We start from the raw sequence: 22230 nt of genomic DNA, 5'->3' as shown, positions 1-22230 counted from the left end.
AGATGAATGATATGGAACCCGGCCCAATACCATTGTTCTTATTTAGATTCAACTGATTTCAGTTTAGAAATGTGCCATCTGGATTCAATCAAACTGGCCACTACTATGATTTGTTAAAATGTGTTATCCATCATATGCCAGCAACAGCTTGCTATACTTTTGAAAACATTATGTAAATAGTGTTACAAGATTCTAGGTGGCTAAGATACAGTTGGTGATTGCTTATGGCAGAATTTGTTTTAAAAAATAACCTGCAAGGTTGTGTTTTTATACTGTACTTTATCCTGCATTACACCAGGCAACTTTAATACTGAAGGACAAATTCTAACATTCTTTTAAAAAGAATTGTACCAATATACCCTTTAATAGCAACATAAGATTATTCCAAAAGGTTTGCTTAACATCACTTTGTGGCTTATAATGTAAAACAAATACACACTTTTCTCTGTTTCAGGAAGCTTAAAATTAATTTCACGAGTCCGCAATTCAGTTGCATGGTCCAATCTATAGAAAATTTGTCAAATTTAAGTCTCTTCAAAGTCTCTGAACAGAGAGAGCCAGGCTACATTTATCCATGCGCTAAGCAACAACCCATTTATCTACTGCAATGCATTGTATGTGGGGCTGCCTTTGAAAAGCAGGATACCGTCCTTAAATTTTGTGTATGTGTGTGGGTGCAGGAACTCCATGTACGTCATGGATCAGAGAAGGGCTGTGTATTTTTAATACGTCTTTCTCTCCCCCTGCACTGCCAATATGGATTATGCAAGCTTGACAGTATATTATATATATTGACAGGAAAGCTGCAGTCAAATGGACAATGAAAGTGACAGAAGAAAGGAGGAGGAGGAGGAGGAGGAAGAGAAGGAGGAGGAGAGCTGCACTCAGACGGATGACAGAGAGAGCCTGGCTGCCAGCTTCACAGAAGAAGCAGAACCACAGCACATGCAGCCCCTCTGACATAAGATAACCAACTAGTTTTGAAGACTGTAGCACAGTATTTTTGTTCTACCAGTTGTAGTTTGTAGGTGTTTGTTTTGAAGAGAAAAAAAAAGACTTTTTATTTAAAGCTAACTTATATCAGCTACATTCTATGTAACATGGCTCATTACTGGTGAAGAACACAGGCTGAAACAAAATGCCGTTATTACAGTTAATGGCAGTACTAACAAAACACTTAAGCCCTTTGCACATAATGTTGAACCTCTTCAGTTTACAATGACAATATTAATATACTGTTTATATTAGGAGTTTGATTTCTGAATAGTTTGAGATTTTAGAACACTTTCCTACACTGTACATTGTTTTTCCACAGAGGAAATTTTAAAAGCTACAAATGATGCATTTAACACTGAATGAATATACTCCTGAGTGTACATATTTATAGCCCAGACACTAGACTATGGCTGCAATCCTCCAGCCAGCTGTATGTGCTGAATCCCGCCAGTATCTGTGGGACTTCAATGCACATGTCCAGCTGCAGGATTGCAGACTTAGATTGCAATTTGTTTTACAGTCTTTCTGCAAAAAAGAAAAAAGAAACGAAAAAAGACTTGTACAAAATGCACTAAGAAGTATCTCTATGATTTAGGGCTACTACATAACTTAGGAATGTTTTCTTTCAAAGTAATCTAACAAATCAGCCATAGAAGTTAGTGTAAATATTTTCTTTTCAAATAGATATCATATACAAAAGGCAACATTCAAATGATATAGAATCTAGTTTTTAAAATCAGCACAGATCTTCTTAAAACTGTGAACTATGTTTTGAAATACTCGTTGCTAAAGCTGTTTATAAACCACAGGTGCCATAAAATCCCTAAACTAACTCACGTTAACGTATAATCTTTCATAGTATTGTTTAATAGCTGTTTTAGAACTTTAGTAAGCATGTGTTCTTTCACATTTCTCCATCCTTCATATCCTGTTTGTTGAGGCCTTCAGCTTTAAATGTACAGGCTTTAAAAGTGCGCTTGCAACTATTTTATTTTATTTCTGAATGTGCATTGCCTTAGCCAACCACCAGATGTTCTGCATGCATTCTTGGAAATGTGTAATGAGACTTTCTTTCAGGACTGAATGGGGATACTAAGTATATCTATGAAAAAGACGGAGGGGAGAACAGTCCTACTAACTATATGTGGTTACAAAGGTGTCTCTTTGAGTAACACTTAACATCCTATTTCAACTATATAACAGGGAGGAGAGAGACCATTAGCCTTTGCATCCATCTGGATTATAAAAAGGGTGGGGGGAGTTGCAATGAGATTTCCCAGCCATTGGTATGCATTGAGTTAGCCAGTAGCAACTCACACCAATGATATTTTAGCTAGGAATAAAACATTAAGTAAACTGGAAATTTCTAGGGTTCCATTAAGGTTTTGAATACATGGCACAGCAATTCTAATAGTGGATGTCAGTTTGGAAAAGGTTCAGTTTTATAAATCCCATGTTTCATGGAAACATCATAGAAAATGTCCTATCATTAACCATAATAAAGCTTCTCCCAAAGAGCTACTACAGAGTTTGTCCAAATTAGAAGTTTAATCCCTCTTCTGATTCTACTAGAAATAAGGATTGGACAAACTTACTTGGGTTAAAAATAGTTACTAGTACTTTTCACAGATGCATGAAATCATTGCTACCACTGGCCACCTTCCTCCTTGTGTATGTTTCAGCACTGTCTCTATGTAGTCAAATCACACGAGTCAGACAACTGCAGAATATAAAATATGTTTACATAGAGACACTCCCTAACCCAACATTTGCAATAAATAATCCTTACTCCTGTTCATATCTGCCAACAGGTAGATACATCACAGGTTATACATAACCTGTGACCACTTACCTCTCCTGTAACCTTCTCTCAGGAACCAGAACTCTACTAGTGCCTAGCACTCAGCAGATAAAACCACTACAGTGTTAAGAAATCTTGCTGACATGTCGCTCAGGATTCCAGTCAGGTGTTTCCTGAAGAGAGACAAACTGGACAAGAACAGAGCTCTGTCTGAATGACCCAAATCCAGTCGCATAATTGCAGTTGGGAGTAATAACCACGTTGCTTTAAAACATTTTATTTGCACACCTATATTGCATGTAAGATCCATGCATGAGTCTTACATCTCAAGGTTTATGTAGCACTATTGCCGTCTTCATTCTCTCAGCCTGGTTTCAGCACATAACCCCCAAGCAGTGCTCTAGGTGGCCTGTTATGCTCCGGAACTCTAAGATTAAGCACTTTTTAATTTGCCTCTCCACAAAGAAAAACCTCATTTTACAATAATACCCAGCTCTTGAGCTGATAGTGGCCCAGCAAGGACAGTACTTCCCCCAGTTTCTCTGCAGCATGTGTTGCGTAGGGAGCAGGAGTGCCACCATCTATCCAATGCTACCATCCATCCAACTAACCAACCAACCTCCAAGGCCATCGGTCATTATAATGCATCTTTAAATAAAGATGTACATGTGATAAAGTTCCACAGATGTTATTCTGTGACCAGGCCACATTTTCAATTCCTGGGTTTTATTTGTGCTATTCAGGCCTCCATGAGTTGGATTTTATGTGTGGGTGCCCCATTTAAACATTATGCACAGATGTGGGTGTCTAGTGGGACAGATATGCCTAGAGGGTGACACTGGAAGGCATCACCTCCCACAAAACCGACACACATGCACATGTAGGAGAGTGGTCAGATGAAAGTTTTGTCCCAAATGGGTCTATGTTTTAGCCCACTCAGTCCTCATCTATTTGTTAAACTTGGTTTGGATTGTGAACATTAAAGTTATAGAAAGGGTTGAACTGGCCTTTTATTAAAAAATTCTGGCCAGTTACTGCAGCCAAAAACTCCTATTGTGGATTGTCAGTGGAAAGGTAGTTAAGAGAGAGGAATGAGAATGTGAAGAGGAATATGATTCTTGAATGTTGAAAGGAAAGATGGAGAATAGATTCTCTGTAAGTAGTAATGTTAACTAAAAACTGCATTAAAAGGTGTGTGGCCTTTGTTGTGATAATATGTATTTTCTTATATGCATGAGACAAAATGTTGCATCATTATTTAGCACAGATGTCTGCCTTTACTTTAATCATCTTCTCCCATCTTTATTAGTTTCTTGGAATTGCTGTAGATATTTATTGTAAATACTGCAACCTCAGGTTGCAACAGTTAGGTTGGTTCAATTCAGTGAAAGGAGCCTTGAACAACGAGCACGCTGCTGTGTCCTGAGAAGAGAGGGCATCTTACTTGTGAACCAAAAATGTATGAAGAGTTACATCTTGAGGCTACTGTCTGATGTTTTTAACTACTGTTATTTCACACCAGTCCAGACAGACTCACACTACAAATTTTACATTGTTCATTGGTATTGTAAACAGAACTATTATTGTATGGGGTTTTTTTGTATTGTTGTTAAGTATTGTTTTGTGTGTGCGTGCGTGTGTTCAAACCTACTGGGGACATGTTATATTTTGAAGTGATTAAACTATTTAATTGTGTGTCTATATTTTGGAATGGAATTATTTCTTCATTAAAAAAAAATAATTTTTAAAAGTAATTCAAGAAGACTCTGTTTTGTTGTTTACACTGGCCTACAGGCTCACTCATAAATTTTATTTATAAAATGGTTTCTACCCTACCTTCCTATTTTAACATTGGTGGTATTCCAACTACGGTAAGTTTTATTCAGAGTAGAGCCATTAGAATCAATGGGTGTGACCAAGTTGGGTGCTTTAATTTCAGTGGCTCTACTCTGACTTAAACTGAGTTGAATACCACTCATAATTATGTTACGTTGCCAAGAAAAAATAATTGTTATGTTTGGCCAATTAAAAATAATCTCAAATATTTAAAATGGCAATAACGTAATTCAAAACCAAAAGGAAAGCAGATAAAATTACTAACTGCAAGGTGGTTGTTGGCACCTGTCTGCCTCAAGGAACAATGGAATGTGCCTCCGGGGTTAAAGTCAAACCGCTGCATTAGCAATACCAAAGTGACCTCCCAGGGACGCAAGCCTGGGCAGATGACATGACCCCCCTCTCAGATGCACTGATGTGGTCCAAAGGAAAGCAGAGCAATACATTTGACACCATCTTGGCTGCAGGAGTTGCTGGAAGGAGGCATACAAGGTGTCATCCAACCGTCCTGGATGTATGGGGTGTTGGGGGACAGGTAGTACCTCTGGTCAAACCTCTCCATTCTTAAGGAAATCAGCCCTGAGTGCTCACTGGAAGGACAGATCCTGAAGCTGAGGCTCCAATATTTTGGCCACCTCATGAGAAGAGAAGACTCCCTGGAAAAGACCCTGATGTTGGGAAAGTTGGAGGGCACAAGGAGAAGGGGACGACAGAGGACGAGATGGTTGGACAGTGTTCTTGAAGCTACCAGCATGAGTTTTGACCAAACTGCGGGAGGCAGTGAAAGACAGGAGTGCCTGGTGTGCTCTGGTCCATGGAGTCACGAAGAGTCGGACAGAACTAAACGACTAAACAACAGTACCTCTGGTCGGGGACATGCCATGCTCTTTGTGGGGTAGTTTGTCCGCCTTTGGTCCCCACCCTGCACTCAGCTCTCACCTGTGGCTCCTAGAAGTTGTCACTAAGTGACAGCAGCCATACTTCAAGAAATGGCTTCGACTGGCCAGTTACAACAAGTGAGGGTAGTCGATGGGTCTCAAACCCTCAGTGAACAGAAAGGTAAAGGTAAAGGACCCCTGACAGTTAAGTCCAGTCGCAAATGACTCTGGGGTTGTGGCACTCATCTCGCTTTACTGGCCAAGGGAGCCGACGTTTTTCCGGGGCATGTGGCCAGAATGACTAAGCCGCTTCTGGCAAAACCAGAGCAACGCACGGAAACACCGTTTACCTTCCTGCCAGAGCGGTACCTATTTATCTACTTCCACTTTGATGTGCTTTCAAACTGCTAGGTTGGCAGGAGCTGGGAGCTCACCCTGTCATCGGGATTCGAACTGCAGACCTTCCTATCGGCGCCACCCCGTCCCGAACAGCAAGGTAGCCAGAGATAATTTTGCAGTTTGGGCAGTGTTTAGAATCACCTCAGGAAAGGGACAGGGAACTCCAGGGGCAAGGAGTTCCACAGTCTGGGCATCATGGCAGAGAAATACTGCAGGGAACAGCATGGATGATATTTTGTCTTGATTGGTTATGAATATACTTTCAGAGAAGTGGTGTCCTGGTAGTTATAATTCTAATAAGAGATGAGTTTTCTTTGAATTGCTATCTCCCTCATCCCTTTTCCTCTTGCCAAGGCTGCTATGTTTTTAATAACTGCATGTTATTAAGGCTACAATTCTAGACTGGGAGGAAGCAACATTGAAAACAATGGGACTTACTTCCAAATGACATATATAAGACTGCATTGTTAATTAACCAAATAGGCAGGAGCAAAGAAAATTATATTATGGCTAAATTAGGTTTGCCATCAGGAACAGCTTGGAAACACCAGATTCTCTTTTGTGGGAACAAAGCAGTTCAAGGAGTAGCACACAGATTGGAAGCAATTCTAGTTAATTGGGATAATCATTCAAGCCATGTAACACATGGATTCCTTTTTGGCTGAAAGCCACATGGGTATGTGGGGCTGAAGAAAAGAAAAGGGAAGGCCAAGGTATCAGGTGTGCTTTGAAAGAAAGCAGCAGCCACTGCCAGCACAGGTAATTCTATCCCCCAGGGCAGAACCAGTGCAGGCCCCAAAGGCATCAAGCCCCAAGTCTGCCCCTGTTTCCAAGGCAGCGGTTCTGAGCAACGCTCTTTAGAACCTGGAGAGTTTTCTTCAATTTTAGAACATCAAGGGTAAAATGTTTCATTTTGTATGCACTGTAATTTTAAAAGTTTCTGTGGGGGTGGTTAAATCTTTACACTGTCTTATTTCCTTTCAAAGACCAAACAAATGATCACATATCCCAAAACTTCTGTGCTGACTGGAGAAGCCTCACTGGGTTTGGAAAACAGAATAATTAACACTCAAGGGGACTCTGCTGTTTGGACATTCCCTCTGCAGTCTTTGAGGAAGAAACTGGGGGGAAGCTGCTTATGGCCTGGAATGAGAGCTAGGTTTCAGCAACAACTTTGCAGTATGGCATGAATCATTTGGTTTCCTGGAATATGAAATTAAAATGACATTGGGTTGGATCAAGTGTAAGGAAACTTGAACATCGTTCCCATTGAAATCAGTAGGATTTAAGCAATAATTCACTTGTCCATTGATTTCAATTAGACCACCTGGTTCAACTCACTTGGTCTGGATCTAACTCAAAAGTGATTGTTTTTCATGTAAAACTCAATAGTTCATTGGTTATTTACATTTTATATAGGAAGGTATTGAATACTTTATAGAAAGATGATTCACAAAACTCTATATAAATAAATGAAAGGGGCTTACTTCCAAGTAAATGTTATCAAGCCAGCCATGCTAATTTGTATGCTTACACTGAAATTCAGGCATGCAACATTCCCTTTCTTATGGGTGTGCTTAACTGAGAAAGAACTTGGAATGTGAAACTATCTAATCGCCAACATGCAAAAAATGGTGAGATATGTCCCCAGTCGCAGTAAACAAGTGATGGAAGTATTGTTTACCCTGTACAGTTTCTGCTGAATCAGCTGAATAAACAAATTTAATGATTCTGCTCTACTTCTATTTACCTGAGTTCTTATAGCTGGCTAGCCTCAATAGAGAAGATCTCTATAAGGGAAGGCATTGCTTTCCTGATTGTATGATCTCTGGCACCTTTCCTGGGGATCCTTACAAATATAATGACAGGCATTTTGCTGGTCTGGTAATAAAACAGGTTTCTACATAATCTGCATACAATAAATTTGGCTGCTCCTTCAAATAATTATGATGATGTAAACACACAAGTTTCAATCCACCTTAGCTAGTAATGACTGCAATTTGCTCTAATGAGAGCTCCTTTCTCATCCAGGTGAAACTAGGATTCCCAATCTGTTTTGGTACCTCAGTGACAGACAAAGGATTAAAGCTCTCCTACCACTATCCTGATGCAGATGGGAGGAGTGGAGGAGAGGAGAGAAAGGGACGGATTTTCAAATTACTTTCACAGAACTCGCAACTGCATGAACAGCATTGCATACAGTTTGGCCTCAAGGTCAATGGAAAGAAATGGAATTTGTGCCATTGGTTACAACAGGAATTAAAAATTACTAATGTTAGCTGGATTGGAACTTGACATGTTCATTTATTCCCAAATGCTTTTATTATTTTATTTTATTTTATTTTATTTTATTTTATTTATTTTATTTTATTTTATTTTATTTTATTTTATTTTATTTTATTTTATTTTATTTTATTTTATTTTATTATTTTATTTTATTTTATTTTATTTTAAATATTTGTATGGCAGCCTTTCTATAAATTCCAGGGAGAGGTTTATAGACTATGCTAGGTAAAGGTAAAAGTACCACTGAACATTAGGTCAACTCACGGACAACTCTGGGGTTGCGGCGCTCATCTCACTCTATAGGCCAAGAGAACTGGCGTTTGTCTGCAGACAGCTTCCGGGTCATGTGGCCAGCATGACTAAGCCGGTTCTGGAAAACCAGAGGATTGCACAGAAACACCATTTACCTTCCCACCATTTACCTATTTATCTACTTGCACTTTGATGTGCTTTCAAACTGCTAGGTTGGCAGGAGCTGGGATCAAGCAACGGGAGCTCACCCCGTCGTGGGGATTTGAACCTCCGACCTTCTGATCGGCAAGCCCAAGGCTCTGTGGCTTAGACCACAGCACCACCCGCATCCCTATGCTATGAACATGCTATGACTATGCTAGAACAGCAATTAAATTAATTCATAAATGCAGCAATCCACACTAGAAAACACCCTATAATTAAAAGCTAGGCATTCAGATCAGCAAATGCTTGGCTAAATAAGTAGGTCTTTAACAGATGCCTAAACACTAGTAACAGCACCTGTCATACTTCAGGAATTCCAAAGGTTGGGCACCACAACACAAAAGTACCACCTCCTGTTTGCCACATCATGGCTTATGTGGACAATGGAACAACCAGGAGGGCTTGGTCTGTGGATGCCACAGTCATGAATAAGATAAGCAAATGGTCACCTCCTAAGCACTGGCGGAGGAAGAGGAGTGCGGGGGGGCACACCACCCCTGGCAGTGCAATCCCAGTGGGGTGCCATCACAGCTGGGCCCCCCCTGCCCACGCTGGGCGCCACGCCCCTGCACACGGTATGTCACGCCACCAGGACACATGCCACACCCCCAGGATGCGCGCCAGCCCCACCCCCGCCTGCTCTCCACCCCCCAGTGCCAGAGCATGAAGCTAGCCCAGCATTCCAAAGATGAGAAGCTACAGAGGTGTGCAACTGTAATATTTGCAAGAAAAGTTTCAAAGTCTTGATAAAGTGAAATAAAATCTATTTTATGTTTTAAACAATATATTGTTTCCTCTCCTCTTCCTGATAGTAAACAAAAAAATTGACAAGCACTGATTTGTGTTGTTGTTTTTTAATTTGTCTTTATACTGGAGCTTTGAACAGCTCCATTTGTTACATGTGATGCACCCACAAAGAGGTTACTGTTTAATGAGGCAATTCTGTACAGTTTTCCTCCATTTCCTCCCATCCCCCCCAGCAGTAACAGATGTTTTTTTTCCAGTTTGGTTTAGGAAATGGGTTCCTTTATTTGATCCATGTTTCTCTTCATTTTCAATCTGCAGTTCAGCAGGCACCAGGGAAGGCTATAATAATTAGAAAGTTTAACCAAGGAATAACTTGAGAATTGATAAAGCAGATTTTAAAGGGCATTTTAAAAAGATGAATCCAGTGTGGTTTGCTGCATAGAACAATTCAAAATGGTTTATTTGAAGTCAACTGTAAATTAGTTTATGATCTTATGCCTTGATTATATTGTTAGCTTTAACTACATGTTTACCTATCTGTTGTTGTTTATTTTATGCCCTACCCCACTCTGGTACCTGAACCAATGAAGGGTATGCTACCAGCCTTTTAAATGAGTAAATAGAGATAAAATCACTGCTGCTTTCCCTTGCTGGTTTTGTGTGATCAGCATAACATAAAAGTGGGTATAGTTGCTCTTGATATAGTTTAAGCCTACTAACTTCAGAGGACTGAACCTATTTAAGTTCAGTCAAACCTGGGTTGTCGAATGTAATATGTTCCGGACGTTTGTTCAGCTTCCAAAACATTTGACAACCAAATCGCAGCTTCAGACTGGTTGCAAGAGCTTCCCGCACTCAGCGGAAGCTGCATCGGACATTCGACTTCCAAAAAACATTCGGAAACTGGAACATTTACTTCTGGGTTTGAAAACTGGAACATTTACGGTACTTCTGGAGCCAAGGTTGACTGTATATATACCGTATTTTTCACCCTATAGGACGCACTTTCCCCCCTCCAAAAATGAAGGGGAAATCTGTGTGCGTCCTATGGGGCGAATACAGGCTTTCGCTGAAGCTTGGAGAGCGAGAGGGGTCGGTGCGCACCAACCCCTCTTGCTCTCCAGGCTTCAGGAAGCTATCAGCAAGCCTGGGGAGCCCGCGGGAGTTCCCACAGGGCTCCCCAGGCTGCGGATAGCAACCTGCCGCCCGGCACGTGGGGCGCCCTGAAGCAGAGCACCCCGTGCTTCGGGCAGACATTGGCCAGCCCCACATGCTCGGGGGACAGCGGGGAGGCGGAGCGCCACCATACCGCTGTTCCCCGACCTGGTTTGGTTTCCCCGACCTGGTTTTGGGGGGAAAATAAAGGGGGGAAATTTCCTTTATTTCCCCCCAAAAAAAACTAGGTGCGTCCTATGGGACGGAGCGTCCTATGGGACGAAAAATACGGTACTTTAATAATAACGCGTCACGAAACATATGATTTACAAATTGCCCTGGGTAACATGATTTGTTGTTGTTGCTGTTTAGTCGTTTAGTCGTGTCCGACTCTTCGTGACCCCATGGACCAGAGCACGCCAGGCACTTCTGTCTTCCGCTGTCTCCCGCAGTTTGGTCAGACTCATGTTTGTAGCTTCGAGAACACTGTCCAACCATCTCGTCCTCTGTCGTCCCCTTCTCCTTGTGCCCTCAATCTTTCCCAACATCAGGGTCTTTTCCAGGGAGTCTTCTCTTCTCATGAGGTGGCCAAAGTATTGGAGCCTCAGCTTCACGATCTGTCCTTCCAGTGAGCACTCAGGGCTGATTTCCTTAAGAATGGATGCGTTTGATCTTCTTGCAGTCCATGGGACTCTCAAGAGTCTCCTCCAGCACCATAATTCAAAAGCATCAATTCCTCGGCGATCAGCCTTCTTTATGGTCCAGCTCTCACTTCCATACATCACTACTGGGAAAACCATGGCTTTAACTATACGGACCTTTGTTGGCAAGGTGATGTCTCTGCTTTTTAAGACGTTGTCTAGGTTTGCCATCGCCTTTCTCCCAAGGAGCAGGCGTCTTTTAATTTCGTGACTGCTGTCACCATCTGCAGTGATCATGGAGCCCAAGAAAGTAAAATTTCTCACTGCCTCCATTTCTTCCCCTTCTATTTGCCAGGAGGTGATGGGCCCAGTGGCCATGATCTTCGTTTTTTTGATGTTGAGCTTCAGACCATATTTTGCGCTCTCCTCTTTCACCCTCATTAAAAGGTTCTTTAATTCCTCCTCACTTTCTGCCATCAAGGTTGTGTCATCTGCATATCTGAGGTTGTTGATATTTCTTCCGGCAATCTTAATTCCAGCTTGGGATTCATCCAGCCCAGCCTTTCGCATGATGAATTCTGCATATAAGTTAAATAAGCAGGGAGACAATATGCAGCCTTGTCGTACTCCTTTCCCAATTTTGAACCAGTCAGTTGTTCCACATCCAGTTCTAACTGTAGCTTCTTGTCCCACATAGAGATTTCTCAGGAGACAGATGAGGTGGTCAGGCGCTCCCATTTCTTTAAGAATTTGCCATAGTTTGCTGTGGTCGACACAGTCAAAGGCTTTTGCATAGTCAATGAAGCAGAAGTAGATGTTTTTCTGGAACTCACTAGCTTTCTCCATAATCCAGCGCATGTTTGCAATTTGGTCTCTGGTTCCTCTGCCCCTTCTAAATCCAGCTTGCACTTCTGGGAGTTCTTGGTCCATATACCGCTTGAGCCTTCCTTGTAGAATTTTAAGCATAACCTTGCTAGCATGTGAAATGAGTGCAATTGTGCGGTAGTTGGAGCATTCTTTGGCACTGCCCTTCTTTGGGATTGGGATGTAGACTGATCTTCTCCAATCCTCTGGCCACTGCTGAGGACTAACATGATACCCAGTGCTAATGCACTGTTAATATACCCCAAAACTCCAGAGTTTTAACTTTTTCTTTTATCTAAAAGTTATTTTAACTTTTCTTTCTTTCTTTTCTGGTTTTGATATTTATTCCTTTTGTACTGTTGTATAACTTTTCCATATAAATAACAGGCATTTTTTTAAGTTTGCCTTTTATCCCATGCTATACTAAAGTTCTAATGAAACAATGCAGTTAAGAAGCATAAAGGGATTCAAGTGTCTGCCTGGAGGGATGCCTGGGGAGTGACAGTAGCAGAGTAGCTGCTGGCTGTGGTACTGGGGTTGATGCCTGGAGTGTGTGCTTTGGCACTGTTGCATGTGATGAAGGAGAGGGTGTACTGGGGCCATGTGTTCAATGAGCTCATTGGCTACCTCTGTGTGCAGGCAGCAAGTGGACAGCAACACCAGCATAGTGTGGGCTATGGTAGCATGTTCCAAGGATGCTGTGGGCATGTCTATTATTTGTAGACCTTTTTTGTATTTTTTTGGCTGTTCCACTGCCTTGTGGGCTGAGCACATAGACTGAATACGGTGGCTTATCTGTGTTGTATCCCCCACCTACCCTCTCCACTGTAATGCAAGTACAGGATTGCTCTGTAAATACCTTGCACTTTAATTTAATTTTAACATATACATGATGGAGCACCAGGAATAGAGGGGGTGTGCAATAAGAAAGACTCAGAAAGAATCTCCCAGCAAGCTTTCATGTAGTATTCTTTTTTTAAAAAGCTACGGAATGTTTGAAACACACTTTTCACTGAACTATACCAGGCAGAATCAGGTTGGTTATTAATTAACAAAGAAGTGCAGAGCAGCTTGTGTATATAATAGTATATTTTTCGAATGTGGGTCTGTTCACTAACACATTCAGTGCATTTGAAAGCATAGTCCATCAATAATCACACCATGAGTAACTGCTATTATAACATACAAACAGGAAGCAGATTGTCGAAGATTTCAAGTATGCTCAGACTCCCTCTTCCAGAATTCAACAGACCTGCTTTGAGCAAATTATTGCAAAGCCCCAAAGGAAAGACCATTTAACCCTCCCCACCCTGAAGTCCTCTTTTAAAAAGAAATGTTCTGTTTATTACAATGGAATATGTTAAATCATTTGCAAGCTATTACCATTGGAAAGCATCACTGTTTATCCTAAATGCATCCAGCCTCCTTTTTCTTTAAACAAGAACAGAAATGGGTAAAAGAAACTCACAGACATGTTATGCTGACCCATCACACTTGAACTAGAGTAATTTTTGCTACACTTCATTTAAATCACGTGGAGGTGTTTGCTGCTGTCTGCAGGGCCCTTCTTTCCTCAGCCTCTACGTCCTTGTCCAACTCCAAGATATTTCTGCAAATTTAAAAGATGTGTCTGGGAATTAAAGTTCTTAATTGTGGTGAATTAAAAGTATAATGGGTTAACTAAAAATCTTTGTTCCTTGAGTCTTCCATAGCAAAGGAGAAAAAAGTGTGGCTAACTAGCTGTACAGTGGTACCTCGGATTAAGTACTTAATTCATTCCAGAGGTCCGTTCTTAACCTGAAACTGTTCTTAACCTGAAGCACCACTTTAGCTAATGGGGCCTCCTGCTGCTGCCGTGCTGCCGGAGCATGATTTCTGTTCTCATCCTGAAGCAAAGTTCTTAACCCGAGGTACTATTTCTGGGTTAGCGGAGTCTGTAACCTGAAGCGTATGTAACCCAAGGTACCACTGTACTGGGGACATGGGGGAAATTATCACTAAAGATAGAGAAATGTGTTGCGATTTGCATTAATATTGTATTTTCCTCTTCAAAAACTTTCCCATTAAGCATAACGGTATTTACAGAGTGATTTTCCAAGGAGTTAAGAGTACTTCAGGTACACTCTCTCATTAATAATTGCAGAAACACACATGCCCACACAACCAACCCCCAAAGTAAGATAGGGAGCATTATAATACCTGTAATAATACTCTTTGTATAATACCTGTATTATTTATACCTGTGTCACAGGTGGAGTCATATTTATGGCTAAAGTGAAAAATGCACTGGAGACTTTGCAGCTAATAACTCATTCTCTTAACATAGGTTTGAGAGACCTGTAGCCCTCCATATGTTGTTGGACTACAAGTTCCATCATCCCTGATTGTCGAATATGCTGACTGGGGCTGATTGGAGTTGGGATTCAACAACCTCTGCAGGGCCAAGTTTCTTTATGCAGAGTGCACTTGGGAATCCTGCAGCCCTGCAGTAGGTTCTCAGCCACTTCATTTATAGATTTATCTGGGGGTTTTTAGTAGTCACATAAAACATCACAAGGCAGTATACAGACTAGAAACACAGTATTACAGTTATTAAAAAACCCAAACAAATCGGTAAGAGGTTGCTGCCAGAGTATCTCAAGTTTGAAAGGCTTGTCTGAATGATACCGTTTTTAGGAAATACCTAAAAACTAGCAAGTATGGCTCCTGCCAAACCTCTATTGGCAAGCCTACCATAGTAAGGGCTTGGTCCCTGGTACCCTGTAAAGGCCATCCTAAACTCAGGGCATGTGGGAACACAGAAAGGGGGGGAGGGAGAGAGAGAAGGAGCATGGAAGAGGGGAAGAACAAACGCAGATGGAGATGGAAGTGTGAGGAGAGCTCTGACAAGAGTGATCTGTTCTTCCCTCTGTAGTCTGTTGGATAAGGGTGGGAGGGAGAGATAAAAGGGGATGGCAGAAACTGAGAGAAAGAAGAGTAGCTCTGCCTGCTTTTAACTCTGGCCCCCCACACTGTTGGCATGTGGCCCCTGAAAAATTACTCTCAAGCTTTTCAACAGGAAATAAAAGTTTCCCCATTTTTAAGCTAACGGAAGCAGAAAAAAGCTATAATTAACAAAGCTGCAAGCTTGGTAACCATGCAGGGCTTTCAGGATAGTATTTTTGTATTCCACTTATAATTATATGTCCCCCCCCCCAATTAATTTCTCATCTTCTGGTTCTTTCAGTACTGATTTAGGGAGTTCTCAGGCAGTGGTGCCATGAGTGCAAGACTTTGGGGCAGAGGTCCAAGGCCTCACACCACAAAGTGAGCAGAAAGCTGCCCAAACACAGCAGGGGTAGATTAGCTTGAGTCCCCTCCCCTTAAGACCACTTAGCACAGGGTCTAAAACTACCCAGCTGCACTGCAGTCTCAGAACAATCTGCTGAATGGCAGCAAAGAACTTAATATGAGTGAGCAATCCCATTTTTTGAAAGGGACTTCTGAGTTCAGTGGAAAGCAAAATAGTCCCTTTTTCAGGTGCTGCGTTGGAACCATCTACCTAATAGCTATTTTCAAATATTTGGAGCAGCCAACTAGTTATCTTTCTCAATGTTGATAGAATATGCAAAGAACAAAGAATGAGTGAAGGAAAATGTTGCAGTTGTCACCCTAGATCCAAGGAGCTTGTGTATTTGATTGACAAGCATTAAATCCATATTCCTCCAGGCAATTATTAAAGGAATTGAGATGAAACCACCAAACGATGTATTTCACTGCTATGCTTCCATCCAGCTTTTCAGCTTACTATCCTTGCACTTGTAAACATGGTGCTAGCAACATTAACGATGGAGATTGAGGCTTTAACCAACTTAGCAGAAAAACAGCTCTAACCACAGAGACCAGCTTTTTTTAAACAAAAAACAAAAAACTTGGAACATTATACTACATGCATGAGAAAGCATGAACAATGCTGCAAGTGTTAGCTACCGTACTTCTTATGCTGCTGACATTATATTAATATTCATGCTTATTATTATGGGAACTAACAGCTTAGAGGACTGAAAGGTTTTTTATCTTTGTTCAGGCATGTGTCATCTGCCTTTTGCTATTTTGGAAAACTTGCCTGGTGCTTGACATTAAATCATACCCATGCTAGATGAAGTAGCTCATTTCTGAACCTGGGTATTCACTTATATAAAATATGAGGGAATATTTAGCAATCCATTATCATAGTGGCATTATTATATACATGGTGTGCCATAAGATATGTGCTGTTAATATCTGCATATTTTTCAAGCTCATGAAGAGTAAAACTCCTTTTTAAAAAGAGCTACATGCATTTTTTTAAAAGGCAAATAAAACATAGTACTGTATCCACTTTTCCTGTTTATTCTATATTTATTATTCCTGTTTATTTGTCCTATTTCATTTCATTAGGGGAGGAAACCAAATGGGAATCTTGCTGTCAGGACACAGAATTTTCTGTAACCCTGCTCCTATCCCCAGTTGAGCCTTATACTGTAACCAGGGATGGAGGAGTAATCTGAGTCAGTTCACATTTAAAGACAAACCTACTAAACCTACACTTTCTAAAACAGTTGATAAACCACAACACAGTTATCCTTCAAAATACACATATCCCTGAATTTTGCAATGCAGTTTTCTATCCAAGGAATGTCTACAAAAATGAATTTAGTAAAGTGTACCTATAAATGCACATCTCTCACACACAAACCATTGCAGTAGTACCGGTACTTTTTTCTGGGAGTACTCAAGGGTACAGAGTGCCAACACCTTTTTTTTCAAACGTTAAAAGTGTGGCACTTACTGTAACAACTTCATGGTGAATACCAGCACCCTTTTTTCTTTAAAAAAGCACTGCATTGCAGTCTATATTATCAGATGCTCCTCATGGGCTGAATAGCAGCAGCAGTTCAGTCAGGCTGGCTTTTGTTGTTTTTCTGACCAAGTTGCTTTGACCTTGCCGGCCAGCCTAGAGATCAGATGCCCTGGAGCTCCAGGCAAGTGGAGACAGCTCAGTCAGACTGGCCTTTGCAGTGGTGATGGGATCTTTAACCTTACCAGACCCAATTATCCTGAACAAAGCCAGCAGTCTGTTGCCTGCTAAACGCCACCCCAGATATTCATTAGTAAAGACACAACTTTGCACTTCCATCCTCTGTCAGCACTGGATTTCCATTCACCTGACCAAACAAGAGAAGTCCCAAACTGCATTTTAATATAACTTATAAAATAATTGCAATATTGGCAGGTTCTGAAGCATGATAAAGAGATGGTAAAACATGAACAAACAGAAATGAGATTAAATCAGAAGCATGTCTAATTGGCAGATAATAAGGGGGAAGTAGGTTACAAGATTACAAATAAGAATTATAAATAATAACATGAAACCAGGAAATAATAGCTGGCATTTCAATATATCCTCTCCTATCAAGGACTGCAGCTTTAGTTTGTTAAATTGTAATGAAGTATTATTTAAGGGTTGTTTTTTTTACCATCAATCAGTACCTACATTTTATGAAAGAAACTAGTCCCACAATCAGGATAAGACATGATGGCCATCACACAGGATGCAAAAAACAGATGAGGGAGTTGGCAAATATTAAGTATCCATTGACAGCGTGACAGGAAATCAAGAGACAATGAAATGAAATGCTTTTTTCAATATTACATATGTACGCACATGGGTATATACGGATTGAATACAAAATACAAACATGTATTCTCCAAGCTATAGCCATTATTGTCTCACAGGTTCCTGTGACTTTGTCTTTTGGTACTCATGACCATGGTAAGAGTCTTGCCCGTGTTTGCTCCCAATCACTTTAGCAGCTGGTAAACCTGTTATGTTTGTGATCTTTTGGTAGTGCACACTGTGGTTGGCTTTTGTCGTGCTAGTGCAACCACCCCAAAAAAAAAAAAAAGCAGCAGCAGAAACTGAATCCTGTGGATGGAGGCATATGTGCAGTATGACCAGCTTTTCCACAGGCTGAAATAGCTCAGTGCGACCTACAGCTGCCACATGCTGAAGTGGACACAGTGATGGTACAGTGTAAGTCTTACACTGATGGCAAATTTCCTCTTTTCCATCAGGATTTGCAAAAAGACACTCCCAGAAAATTAGGCAAGAAATGAATGTGTTAATTCATTGTCCTTTAATCAACTAGTCACAGTAGCAGCCGGAGGAGCAGAGTGGGGCAACATGGCTCCCCCAGCTCCCCAATGTTGACATTGCTGCAGTAACTGAGAGGGTGGCAGGAAGAGTGGCACAGCCTGGGCATGTGGGAAAAGCACTGGACTGGCTCTGCCACTGTACCTGCACTGACTTCGCTACCACCTTGCCCCTCCCCTGGTCCATGTTTACTCCTTGTCCAGTTTAACAGATGGCAGGGCTGGTTATGTGTGCAATCTTCTGATAGCAGTACATTAAGTTTGGCAACCAGCAACGGCCTCGGCCAAGGGAGCTGGAGTCTAATAACACCTGCAGCCGGCCACAGGTCCCCCCTTTCTGTGACACCAGATTATCAGGTCCTTGTCTAGAGAGACAGGGCATCCTCTGCATAGGCAAGGGACCTCCATCTGCACGTGCACGTGAAAGTTCCCATTTCGCAGCTGCTGAAAGGCAGAGCATCTCCTAAGGAGCAGAGCGACACAGGAAGTGCTCCTTTGTGCTGCTGCTGCCGCTGCAGCAGGGCTGTGGATGCTGCTGTTACTGGAGGTGACCTGAGCTCACCGAGGCGATGACTGAGCAAGCAGGAAGATAAGGAAGGCGCGCGGCGTTGGTCGCCGGCGTGACAGAGAGAACTCTCCCGCCTCCGCCGGCAGCCCCACACAGGCGCGTGACACACTCCGCCTCTGGGCTGGGCTCTCGCCGTTGGCTCCAGTCCCTCTTCCCTTTTTCGCCCGCCGCTCCCTCGCGGCGCGCCAGGACCGCCCCTCCTCGGAGTAGCCCGCCTCGCCCGCCCGGCTTGATTCACGTGGCTCTCGGGGTGGAGCGGCAGCCGAAGCGGAGACCGAGGAGGGTGGGGAAAACAAAAGGCAGCTGTCAAAGGAGGAGAGCGGCGCGTTTGGCGGCAGCGGCGGCCCAGCCCGGCAGTAGCAGGTGAGTGACGTGCCGCGTGAGGAGAAGAAGGTGGCGGCGGCGGCGGCGGCGCTTCTCTCCCCTCACCTCAGCGCGCGCCTCAGACTTAGTTGCCCGCAGAGCAGCCCGCTGGTAGGTAGCTGGCCGGCTGGCTCCAGGTTGGGTTCGACGTCTGCCTGGTGCGAGGGAACGGGACTCGCTCTTGCCCAGGCTGCCAGGGCGAGGGGGGAAACTCGGGGCTGCCACGCTGGCAGGAGCGACGAGCGGCGCTCTGAGGGGCTTTCCACAGAGCCGGCGAAAGCAGCCGAGGCGCGCGCTTTCCGCGGTGGGCAGGGGCGTCATTGCGCGGCTGAAGTGAAGCTCGGGAAGAAGGGGAGAGAGGAGTTGTTTTTGGTCTGCGTGGGAAGGAGAGGAAGCGGAGAGGGAGGCTCTCGCCAGATTGGCAAGAGGCAGCCGAGGTACAAAGAAGCCCTGTTTGCCGAGGAGGGAAGTCGCTGCCAGCCCCAGGAGGAGCCTCTCAAAACAAAGCTGCCAGGGCTGGGGATGAAACCCGCGGCACTCCACCCCCCCCCCCCCGCGCGCCTTGGGCTGCCAACTTGGGGTTTAAAAAAACACCAGGCCAATGGGCAGAGGCAGGATGGGCTAGTGGGCGGAGCTCCGTGAAGTTTTGACAGGTCAGGGGCTTTGCTTGGCAGGTTTCAGTGGAGGAGCACAAGGTGGACTAGTGGGCTGGGAGGTGGCCTCAATAGCAGGAGAAATGGCACCACCGCTTGAATCATCTAAGGCTGCATTCCTAACACGGCATCCCTGGAAGGAAGGGAGAAAAGCTGCCAAGGAGACAGACTGTGAGCTGTGAGTAAGCTGCCTAAAAACGAAATTGAGGCTTCAGAGTAGACATAGTAAACACCTGCTTCCCAAACACTGGCAAGCACACTGGATAGGCAAGTGTGCAAATACTTTCTAGATAGCAGCAACCCTACCTGTTCCCTTGGAAAAAGGTGTTTCCTTGTTGGGAGGGGCTGGATTGCTTGGTGTAGGAATTGAAGTAGTTCAAGCATTGATCTTAAACTTGCCAGACATTCAACTGAAATGTTAGCTATTGAGGGCATTCTGTGTTTTAACACAGAGCAGTTACTTTCAAACTTTTCAAACTCAAGCTCCATCAAAATTTAGCTGACTTTCCTACCCCAGTCCTAGCCAATCTTTTGGCAACACACAGGGCCCTCCTACATACTCACAGCATTGCTGTGTGCCCAGAGATCTATGGGCAAGGGCCCTAAGCCAATGCTGTACTGGAACTGCTTGTGACATTGGCTTTATGTTTAAATGAGCAAGCTTACTTAATCTTGTCACTTCTATAGTGGGGAGGAAAACAGCTGCAGATGCCCCATAGAATCATAAAACTGGGAGGGGCCACAATGTGCTCTTGATTTGGATCATGGCCCAACACCAATTTTCTGCTGCAAACCACTTCTCTGAAATGAGTACACTTGGGGCCAAATAGCAGGCAGGCAGGCAGGTAGGTAGGCAGGTGGCCATTTTCAGCAGAAAACTGGTCTTGGACTCTGACCCTGATCAGGTGCATGTTCTGGATCTGGGGGCCATCACTGCTTTTTCTGCAAAGTAAAAACTTCCAGGCGAAGGATGTTTGTTTAAACGTTGGCCCTCAGACTCCCTCCTAAAGCTGGGGAAGGAGGCTGGAATGAAAAGTTCTCTGAGGCACTCATGCTTGGCATTTTGATGTCTGTAATGCTAGATCATTGTAGCTGGGGGGAATGTGTTCCTGTCCCTGCTTTGGTGCAGGTTTCTATCCTCCCCTCAAACTTCAATATGCACGCATGCATGCCACGCACACAGGTGTATTGCACACACACCCTATGGGGGACCACTTCAAAGTTTGCAAATCAATGCCATAGAGAGAGTGGTGCAACTTAAACCATTTGGCCTCTTTCTGTGGGTGGGCAAAGGGATTCATGCACACACAAATAACTCTGGCAAGCTGTGAACCCGGTGTGTATGTAGAGGGTATTTAATTTCATTGGGCATAGGGATTTGCTCATTAGTTATCTATTTTAAGACATGCTCATCTTGAAGAACAGCTACATTCATCAAGGATGTCTAAAAGGTTAGATATGATCTGGAGGCAGGAAAGATTCAGTTTCTCACTTCACTTTAAAAAAAAAAAAAAGCAAACTTGGCCTGATCTGTTCAGTAATCTCCTTAACAAACCAAGCCCTGTACAAATTATGGATGTTGTACAAATGAGCAGAATAGCTACAAAAATAATATTTCTGTGCTAGCTATTCACTCCCCCCACCCCAGCTTTGCATAGTTCATATAGCATTGTGTATGGACAGTACTACTGCTAGATATGGAAATAATAAATCTTTGGTTGCTTTGAGTTACAGTCACTCTCAGGATTATTCTGTCTTAAAATCAGTAAGGGCTGCTGATTTATTTATGCTAAATGCTTTAGTTAGGTCTTGCTGTTGAGCTAGAGAGCAAGTGTGTGAGAGAGAGGGGGGAGAGAGAGAGTTTAATAAAAAATTCAGTAGATAAAATGCACAGCTGTTTGAATTGAACATTAACTGGTGTGACCTCAGCGGCTAGTTAACATCCAAGATTCCCCTGTGCCCTGAAATATTCCAATATATGTGTTATCTCCAGCTGGTCTCAGGGGCAGTAGGTATATAGACTAGGTTTTTCCAGGAAACCTTGTTCTCCATGCTCAGTTGTATGATAGGAATAGTAGTAGAGTCTAACAAAAACACAGTGGTGTTTTTAACTGAAAGTCTTTTTGACATTATTCTTGTTTCACAGTGGAGAAAAGTAAGATACAGTTTGTTTCCATGCTGAATTGAAGGTGGTGGTGTTTACTTTTAAATCCCAAAATGGCATGAGATCTGAGTATTTTAAGGACTGGCTTCTTCTTGCATTCTTCCCTGCATGCTCTGTTCATCAGCAGAGGCTCTACTGTACTTCAGACCTTCAACCCTGTGAAGCCCAGTGGGCAGCTGCCAGGGAAAGAGTATTTTCTGTAGTGGCACCTACCCTACAGAATGCTCTGCCAACTGAAGTCTGCTAGGC

The 22230-nt window shown here is 42.9% G+C and overlaps 2 protein-coding genes across 28 annotated transcripts in view; both read left to right on the top strand.

Moving 5' to 3' along the window:
• Positions 1 to 4551, top strand: part of DTNA (dystrobrevin alpha) — a 190010-nt gene extending 185459 nt beyond the window's left edge. For 24 of the 26 annotated variants that reach the window (XM_081013829.1, XM_081013811.1, XM_081013831.1 and 21 more), the window contains one exon: positions 799 to 4551. In XM_081013829.1, the coding sequence (XP_080869955.1) occupies positions 799 to 960 (162 nt within the window). In that variant the 3' untranslated portion in view covers positions 961 to 4551. The remainder of the gene's footprint in view (positions 1 to 798) is intronic. The other 2 variants (XM_081013812.1, XM_081013830.1) reach the window with 1 other exon arrangement.
• Positions 4552 to 18938: 14387 nt separating this feature from the next.
• The window catches only part of MAPRE2 (microtubule associated protein RP/EB family member 2), a 90630-nt gene continuing 87338 nt past the window's right edge, over positions 18939 to 22230 (top strand). Inside the window, exon 1 of one of the 2 annotated variants that reach the window (XM_081013845.1) lies at positions 18939 to 19164. The gene's annotated coding sequence lies outside the window, so the exon portion shown is untranslated. Of the gene's footprint in view, positions 19165 to 19919; positions 19996 to 22230 lie in introns of those variants that run through there. The other variant, XM_081013846.1, reaches the window with a different exon arrangement.

Source organism: Podarcis pityusensis, assembly GCF_964106645.2.
Source record: "Podarcis pityusensis genome assembly, chromosome: 7".
Classification (NCBI taxonomy): domain Eukaryota; kingdom Metazoa; phylum Chordata; class Lepidosauria; order Squamata; family Lacertidae; genus Podarcis; species Podarcis pityusensis.
Note: the sequence above shows the minus strand (reverse complement) of the source record. Positions and strands in the feature narration are given on the sequence as shown.